Source organism: Synchiropus splendidus, chromosome 10, assembly GCF_027744825.2.
Source record: "Synchiropus splendidus isolate RoL2022-P1 chromosome 10, RoL_Sspl_1.0, whole genome shotgun sequence".
In the NCBI taxonomy this organism is placed as follows: domain Eukaryota; kingdom Metazoa; phylum Chordata; class Actinopteri; order Syngnathiformes; family Callionymidae; genus Synchiropus; species Synchiropus splendidus.
The window spans coordinates 22,411,357-22,420,557 of record NC_071343.1 but is presented as its reverse complement, the minus strand read 5'-3'; the positions used below and the strand labels follow the sequence as shown (position 1 = coordinate 22,420,557).

General features: G+C 40.4%; 1 protein-coding gene across 1 annotated transcript; it reads right to left on the bottom strand.

The window, feature by feature from the left end:
- Window positions 1-449: 449 nt before the first annotated feature.
- Window positions 450-9,201, bottom strand: hacd2 (3-hydroxyacyl-CoA dehydratase 2). The gene is made up of 7 exons (XM_053877001.1): window positions 8,976-9,201; window positions 7,802-7,919; window positions 7,179-7,197; window positions 6,623-6,711; window positions 5,051-5,172; window positions 3,470-3,648; window positions 450-2,894 (listed from the first exon to the last, which is right to left on the bottom strand). Exons 1-7 carry the CDS (start codon window positions 9,098-9,100, stop codon window positions 2,812-2,814), a joined length of 735 nt encoding a protein of 244 aa, XP_053732976.1. The 5' UTR covers window positions 9,101-9,201; the 3' UTR covers window positions 450-2,811.

Sequence of the window (9,201 nt, the reverse complement as noted above, 5' to 3'; positions counted from 1 at the left end):
GCGAGAGGTCAGGTCGCCAGTCCGTCGCGGGGCACAGACAGACACACAGCATTCACCCACACATACGCACACCTAGGGGCAATTTTAGGGTGTCCAATTAATCTAGTGAGCATGTCTTTGGCCTGTGGGAGGAATCCGGAGTACCTGGAGAAAACCCCCACACACACGAGGAGAACATGCAAACTCCCTGCAGAAAGGTGCAGAAAGATGAATGTACATTTTCGTTATTTTTAAAATGACCACTGAAATATGCCGATCATGGTAAAATTGAAAAAAGTCTCTCACACTTTCACCTTATAACATTTCTGAGTTACGGAAATTAATATCTAGTGTTTTATTTGTAGACAACTGGGGAAAAAAATCTTCATTAACATGCTGCACTTCTTCAAAACAAGTTTTAAACTCAAGCCAACAGTGTCAGTGCAAACAAGTAAAAATCATTTCCACAGCAAGGATTTATTGTAAATTCAGTTACACATGAACAAAGTCATCTAGTGTATCAAAACTTTATTTATCAGGCCTTGTGCCATGCTTTTTTCCCTTTTGGATTGAAACACTCATTCCAGTCATCCATTTACAATCCTTCATGCACTTTGATGACAAGATGCACTTTGTAAACGGTTGTAAACCAAATCATGCTCCATCGTTGTTAGATACAGAGACAGAACATTTGACATCACTTAAAGGTACCACCCACCTTGCTACATATCAATGATTGAAACACGAGAGGACCAACGTGACTGGGTTGGGCACTTTTTTTTCAAGTGAAATGAACTCACAGCTCAAAAATAAACTCCTGACATAAAGGATTCTCGGATCTGATAGTCAAATGCTGCTCAAGAAATTGTGCTCACGATGTGTTTCTGACCTCTGTTGGGCTTCCTCGGCGGCTGTGGCTGGTCATATTTCAAGTCATCTACAAAGCACAGGTTCAGTTTTAGTGACATGCCAAGCAGCGATAAGATTAGGACCGTGTGCACTACTGCTTTGCTTTTAAACCACTGAATAGAATCAGATCCAGGCCATTCTAATTCATTAAAACTCAAAATGGGACTGACAACGCAAAATGCCTTGCCATTAGGACCTCATGGGCATGTGGGATCAGCTCCTCCCAATTGCTGCATATTCATTATTTCATTTATAGCTGTGTTCCATAGCATTTCTGGGTGCTGCAGTGTTTAATGGAGTCAAAGACAGTCATATGTTAAAAGTAGGGGAAAAAAATAAATCTAACATCATCACAAGGTTGAGATTATCTTGTGATACAGGAGAACATATTTTCAGATACATAACTAGTGAAAACACATTACAGTCCACACAAAGCTGAAAAGTCTGACAACTTGAACTTTTTGTCTATAGAAGTGAGCAAAGAAGAAATCTCATGGACAGAATAATATGAATGAGAAATAATAACTCACAAAAATGATGTCTGTTAACTACGTTTACTAAGTTTTGTGTCGCATGGCTGACCATGTTAAAGTCTGTGCTACATTTGAACCCCGTCGACCCTTTCGCTACCATTCCTGCACCGTTTCTGTAGTCGCTTTTCAGGAGGCACACAATGAAAGACCCAGCCCTCATTCTGTGACTGAGAAAAACTATGTAGGGTTGAATATTATGTTTTATTTCCTGAACTTTGCAGATTGTATGGTCCCTTTCTAATGAGGTCATAAATGGATAGATTTTTTTGCCATGTTCATCACCTCTAATAATGACCGTAGTTGGGGTGGTTCGAACCTCTCTCAGGTTCCTGACATTTTTTGACTCTGGTATTCAGAGCACAATAAGACCAAGAAAACAACCAGCACATAGATGGGTTCTTGTCGTTTATGGCGCCATTACTGATCAATCCTCGTCTCGGGGAATCTTTATGTTACACCTAAGCCTTCAAAAGAGCGCATTCCATTTTTACTCAAACATTGGATTCCGAGTAAATCTCCGTGCTATAAATCTCCGTGCCTACACAGACGTCAACTCCCAATAATAAACAATGAAGTTGCCAGATTAGTCGCCCACTAGAGGGCAGTCATGAGTTGCGAGATGCCAAGCCTGCATCTCTTACTGGGTGTAGTTTTCTGCTACCCCAAAAAGGCTAAGAAAGGAAGACGGCAGGCAGGCCAAATTAATAATTATTAATGGAACATGTCCCACTGACTTTAGAGATTTCCATTAAATAATACTTGGAAAATTGTCACATCAGCTTGGTCTTTCGAACATGCAGGCAACGCCTGAAGTGGGAAGTCTGATTGTTCAAGTTTAGAAAAGCTGAAGGTGTGAAACATGAACAAAAAAGGAAGTCAACACAACACCATGTCACAAACAAACAGAACACAAAACCATGCAGGCAAACACTCAAACATGTTTATTGGAGAAAATTAAGATTGGAGTCAATGGGCCAATGCAAACATAAATCAGGATGTTCAAACTTGTCAGTGTACTCACCTGACAATGTTGCTTCTGTCTGACTGAAAGGAATCTACAGGGACAATTCTACGGTCACTGTGATGTCATCATCAGTCCTGTTTTTTTTTTTACCCTTTTTCCTAGCTCAGAGTCAAATGAAATTATCCCCAAAATAGTGGCATTCTATGAATTCAATAATAATATTAATACAAAATAATAATAATAAAAAAAAGGGTTGCGAGATTCTACAAGACTGAGCTGGAGGACGAGGTTAATAACTGGATCATGTGCCAGGACCAAGCGGCCGTCAGGACAAACTGGTCGGGCTGCATAAGCAGACGTGGTTAAGTTGCTCCCCTGTTGCTTGTTTTGGCGTCAGGTCCTGCATCTTCCTGATCGCTGCTATGCTCATTCCACTTTGCTATAGTCCTCCACGTGTCCCAGAACCTTCTTCCTCTGTCGGATCATGTGGAAGTAGAGCTGCGGGAAAACTGACATGCAGAAGGAGAGGTTAAACATTGAAACAGTTGAAGAATGCAGTTGGTACATCACCAACACCTCTAATGTCTCAATGGTGACACCTGAAGGTGGTCATGTAGAAAGTCCATGCTCGTGATTTGAATACCGTACATTTATTGATATTTAAAAATACAAGTACTTAGAATGCAACTGTTGATTACATTTAAAAAACATCAGTGAATCATTGGCTGGGTCCACGACTGAGACTAAATCTGGTTCTTCATACATGCTTTTAAATGATGCTGACAGAGGAAGTACAATCTCCAACCCCAAAAAAAGATCACACAAATCTTGTGAGATAAACTGCCACAATTGGGTCCAAGCTGAAGAACTCACCTGCAAAAATTCTGTGACTGCTACAATGTTACGCTCAAAAATTCACTCAAAGTGCACAGTGATCCAAACAAAAATTGAATTCTCAACTTTCCCTGTTAGGATAATCAAAGACACAGCTAAACATGACGCGTCGAAACACAAATTTACAAATACCAATTTTGGAGTATCAAAAACACAAATTCATTCTAGGCAGAAGCATGTGCAGACTTACGAGGAATGTAGGAGACCATGACGAGGATGAGGAAGGTGTAGTAGTCAAAGGAGAAGTTGTACTTGTTGGGGAGTGTGACTGAGAACAGGCCCGTCTTTTGCACTGAGGGCAGCGCTGCATAGATGGTCAAAAGCTCTCCGGTCACTCCCATGGGATACAGCACGATGAAGAAAGTGTATCTACAAAACAAGATCACAGATTATTCAAGAAGTGTGGAATTACCATTGATCTAATGCAGTAAAATACATTAAGATTATGGTGCTGAATACATTTCCTAACTCTTGGTGTACCTCTGAGAAACACAACAGTTTAAGCACCCACCCAACTTCTAATTGTGGGTGACATAGGCTACAGCTTCGACTTGAGTGCAGGGTATCAAGAAGAAAACTGATGAATGAACAAGATAATTCTGGGAGTTATTGACAAAACTAACGCTCGAGGCAACAAAGTTACAAAATTGCGACATGCACATTGCAGCATTTTAACAAGCTTAGCTGCAAACGTGGTTTGCTTTAAACAAGCAGATGGCGTACACCAGATACTTTGATCAGACAAACATTTGTGGCATGTTTTGTAAACGTAACGTAAATGTAAATTTGAAAACCACACCGCGGTTGAGAGAGGAAGGCATGTACGGGGTGTCTCCAATGGGTTCGATGGTTCAAAGTTCGATGACAAAATCATAATGCATTGTCCATCTTTCACGGTCCTTCACTATCAACTTTGGAAAGGCACTGTAAAATTTCTGTTACACAGAGCAGCTAGCATCGCAGCTTGGGTCCCATTTGCTACTTGGCAACAAACGGAGTAGATTACAGATGTGCTTATCAGCTGTTGCTGGGGTCCATGGATCCCATTAAGTGAAGAAAATGGATTTCAAAATGACTTCAATGCACGAGGAGTAATCAGAAATGAGTGTCAATGAAAAAAGAGATTAAATACTTCACATGTGGTTCTTAAGTCGGTTCATATGGAGCATCATTTTAATGGAAAATATCTCAGAGGAGCTGAGGAACGTCTAATTAAAAGCAAACAAGGTAAAAAAAATATTTTAAAATAACATATGGCCACTCAGCCTATGTAAAGTGGGAGATTTCCGTGGCGACTAAATTTGACTAGATGCTCTGAGCCCAACGAACCCAGTTACTTATTGAGGTGTTACTTCCACAAAAGGGCTGCAGTGGTGTGGATGTTTGTTCCAACTCTGTAGCATATAAGAGTCAGGTGAACAAACAGCACCAGACTGATCGTCTTAGGTTACCCGATTGGCGAGATGTGGTCCTCTTGATTGGTAGGAACAAAAACCTGCGGCCCTTTGATGACCAGTTATACTGATATACTGCAGCTACTTCTTACATCAAGTGCTCTTTCTATCCACCCATCTCATTTGATTTGCCTGTACTTTTGGAATTTTAAAAGTCAGATGGCACACATCTATACTTTATCTATGTACCTCTGTAACATGCATGGTGAGAAATAAAATCTAATATTATTGAAAGGAACACATTTAAAAAAAAGGCAAGGTCCATTACAGACACACATATACATTTGAGAAAAGTGATTGATGGGAGAGATGTTCACCTGGCCCACTTGATGAGGTACGGCAGGTGATTGAGCAGACTGAAGGTGTAGAAGGAGTAGCGGATGATCTCTGTGATGGTCCACGCAGCAACAAAGAGCAGCACGCTGTCTTCACTCTGCACCTGTGTGAACACACGTTACTGTCACCTTCTGGAGTGATCAGAAATAAAAGAGAAAGAAACACTCTGGCAACAAGTCTGTGTTTGTCCGCAGTCATAATGTTAAAAGTTAAACATCGTTTTTAAATATTAAAAATCACGAACACAAAATCATTAATTAAATACAGCACTTGGTTTAAATGATTCCACAAACCATGCAAGCGCACATACTATTGAAATTGATGTCAAGTGATTGTCACTTGAAGAACACAACTCAGGATCACCGGGTCCCTGAATGCACTTGGGTCAAGCAAACTCATACCCACTAAAATCCAGTCCAGGACTGGGACCAGTCTACTCAAGTCAGATACTGCAGGATTTAGCCTGTGTTTAGAGGTTTTCTGTTGGTCCAAATCTTTCTGTTTTTTGGTTAACGGACAGCTCCGTGGGAGGAAGTTGTCAACAAAGCCTTTGAAAGGAAAAGCTAAGACATGTATACCTGACAGCTGGAGCTGAGGGATGAGGCTGGAAAGCCTTACAACTTGTTCTACTATAGGGCCTCTGAGAGAACATGGAATAAGGTCAGCCACAGCAGAAAGAGGCTGTATGGGCTGCTCATGGAGGCCAGTGTGACACACTTTTAGGTGGCCAGCCTCAAGCGGGAGAGCTTTGTGATACCCACATACACCTACAAAGGACCCCATGTGTTTTATTATTCACAGTAGAAATTCACACAACAGATATGAAGTCTGGAGATGCTTTCCCTTCCACATACTGTTTCAGAGGCCAAGAGAGCAATTCACACAGCATGTTAGTTTAAAACCAAGTTCAACACAGACTCACTGCACTTGCATTCCCTACTATTTTTCAATTGAATTAGATAGTATTGAAAAATAATAAATACATCAATAATACAGCCAGACTGATGATGCAAAACAAAGCTGTAGATGTAAAAAACATTTGTTCACCCAGGGAATACTCACGTGTGACCTCGTCTTTAACCTGCATATATGAAACGACAGCTGTGGTATCTTAATATATAAATCAAGAAATTTCTAGATTTGATACTTAACATACGGCAGTATTCAGAATATCAAAGCGACCAACAAAAGGTTAAAATATGGCAACCGGACCAGGTAACTATCCAGAAGGTACAAGTGGTCGTACACCAATGGTTAACCAATTGTTATTTAGCACATATGAAGGGATGTCTATTATACATGAATACATTAGGCATTACAATCTTTTATTACCCATTCAGCTAGACTGAAAAGAATGAAGTGAAATGTCAACAACATCTTGTCTGGGCAGCAGGAAAGAACACCGTTTTAACTGTTTTATAAAAGTCGTTTGGATAGGGCCAGGTTGGAAAATCATGGAGAAATAAAATACAAAAAAAAGATACATAGAACAAACTATTTTTGCTTTGATGGAAAAGTCAACATATTGTACACATGGTGTAAACTCCTCTCACCTCTCTCACACTGTGAGTGACAGCCCAGGTGAGAAACACCCGCGACATGACCTGGAATCCCGTCAGCACCACTGAGGAGGGTACGATTCCTGCCACACAAAGGTTTAAGAAATCCATAACAAACTTCTGACAAGTTGGGTAAGCTCAGAGCTTGGAATTAAGTCACGGGCTTTGGAAGACTCGGCACAAATCTGTAGATGTTTGGAGTTGATGTAAAAAAATAGTTCCTTGTGAAGCTTACAACAAAAGTGAAACCCACATTAACGTTATTATGAAAATTCCAGTGTAAAGGACAGTCTACACAGACCTTCTGAAGGCATTTCATTTTGATGGGCATTTTTCTAACAAGAAAGGTCTAAAGTAAACACCAAAAAACTGTGGCTAACAACCTTGCGTTTTTACATTTTACATTTATTTTAGTTATGCTGGTTTAGGTTTATTTTGAGTTTTCTCTGACAGACACATTCCAACTTTATTTTAGGTTGTCTGTATGTGGGTTGAACTTCCTTTTAGACTCAAAAATGGGACAAAGAGACAGCGCAGTGGGAAGACTCACCTATGGCACAGTGGAGAATCTGCAGGCAGAAAGAAGAACAATTACTCATATGCACATATTCCCAAGGGAATGTGTACAATAATAATGTTATTATTATTCATGAATATCATTTAAATAAAGTGATGAATATAAAAGCACTTAGTATGTTAAACTAGGAAACAAACCCTTGCCAAAAAAAAACCAAAAAGCGTCAGTATCCAAGTCAACCTTTTCATGTTCAAGTGAACGGATAAAAAAAAAAAAAAAAAAAAAAAGATCAAAAACTGGCCCCTCTACAGCACAACAAAGAGCTGACTCAGCAAGCAATGGTCCATAATTTTATACTGTATCAACTCAGTTAGTGAGTAGGGCTGCAACTAACGACTATGACTAGTCAGCGACAAGCTTAACGACTAGCCAACTTGTCAGCATATGATGTGTGCAGGTTTAAGAAAGAAATGACACATCTGACTTCAGTGTTGTAAATAATAAACACTTGTATTGTTAAATCCAGTCTCATAATAAGACAGTAACTAAATTCAAACCTAAATCGGAAGTATGATGGTAGAGTGCCAAGTTTTTTTCTAAAAGCCTTATTAATCCATAGCATCACTTGGGCTGCCTCATGTGGGCACTGGACTCACCTCCAGCACTGCACCAGTCTGAAAGAACTTAAGAGGTTTCTCAATGGAATAATACAAGCCGTGGTAGCTGCCTCTGGCCAGGTACGCTCTCACCAGACCCACAGCAATCACCAGCCATCTGCATTACAAAAAAAAAAATCAATAAATAATGCAGCTTCTACAAATTAGAATCATTTAGATGTCACTGAGTATGTCAATATAAACCGGTAAGGTACAAAGACACATAGTCACTCATCTCGCAATGTGGAAACATGGTCCAAATATGAAAGCTAGAAAGTAACTCCAAATTCAGTGTTCGCAACCTGAATACGAAGACACTGAACAGTCAACTATTTTCAAGTGTTTTGTAATACTAAGATGTACATGCAACCACGCTAACCTAGAGTTTCAATTTTAAATGAGGTATCAAGGATATATTATCCAACACACACATAAAATCACAAGGGATCAGAGTCCTCACTGATAACACATGAAGTGCGGTGGTGGTGGTGGTGGTGGTGGTGGTTAAACAAACTTGGAATTATTTGTCCAAAAAGAAACTCATTTCTGAAATATCTGAGGAGATTTGTGAATGTGTGGGGTAACACAAGGAAAGCGTTGTGTGGACGAGAGGTACAGAAACTAAATGTGACCTAACTGGTCCAACAGCAGCAGAGCAGTGCGAGTATCACTGCAACTCAAACGGTCTCATAAAGGGAAAAAAAGAAACAAATAAATCATGCACAAAGCTTAATACTTCAAACATGTATAGTCCTGCGTTGCATTTAATGGATTAGAATGAATAAGAAGGGGCTTTCTAAATTGGAAGAATTTCAAATTAAATTGGAATTACATCACCGCTGGTGCCATTCAAATAACTAAGACCAGTGTAGACGTAAAATATCAGGTTAAACACGCGCTTCCCTGAATAAAATCGTTTTCAATGATACTGTTGATGATTTTCAGTGTAGTCAGGTGCACGCTCCCGCTGCCGTGGCTCGTCCACGCTAGCGTTAATCTGTGCAAATCTTCGAGACACATGGACTCAATTGCAAGCTTAAATAGGATCCAAGCAGATTATTCCTGTTTAAATGCCACGTAAATCACAGTTTTATAGAGCGAATCAAATGACAAATACGCGTGCAGGACTGTGGCTGCCATTGGTGTCAGTCGCCGGAGCAGAGGAGCTACATACCCCGCTGTCATAACAACGTTGTAGATAACCAGGTAGGCCGTGGCCAACGCACCGGGTCCCTTCTTCTTTTTGGAGCCCACATCACTGTGGGCCGATTTGCTGGACCCCAACGACGGTGCCGACATGACCAAATGAGCTCAATGATCTTTGGACCAGTACCAAAGAGGCTGTCAGTTTCACCGAGACAGGAAACCACTCTGTGCCAACCAGGAAGCGTTGTCTGTGG

Bases quoted from the DNA above. Each gene is read 5' to 3' on its own strand.
- hacd2 (XM_053877001.1), bottom strand. From the start codon at position 9,100: ATGTCGGCACCGTCGTTGGGGTCCAGCAAATCGGCCCACAGTGATGTG. The intron at 5,173-6,622 runs GTGAGAGGAGTT...GTGTTCACACAG, and splicing joins TCACTCACAGTGTGAGAGAG to GTGCAGAGTGAAGACAGCGT. The intron at 3,649-5,050 runs GTGAACATCTCT...CTTGTTTTGTAG, and splicing joins TACCTCATCAAGTGGGCCAG to ATACACTTTCTTCATCGTGC.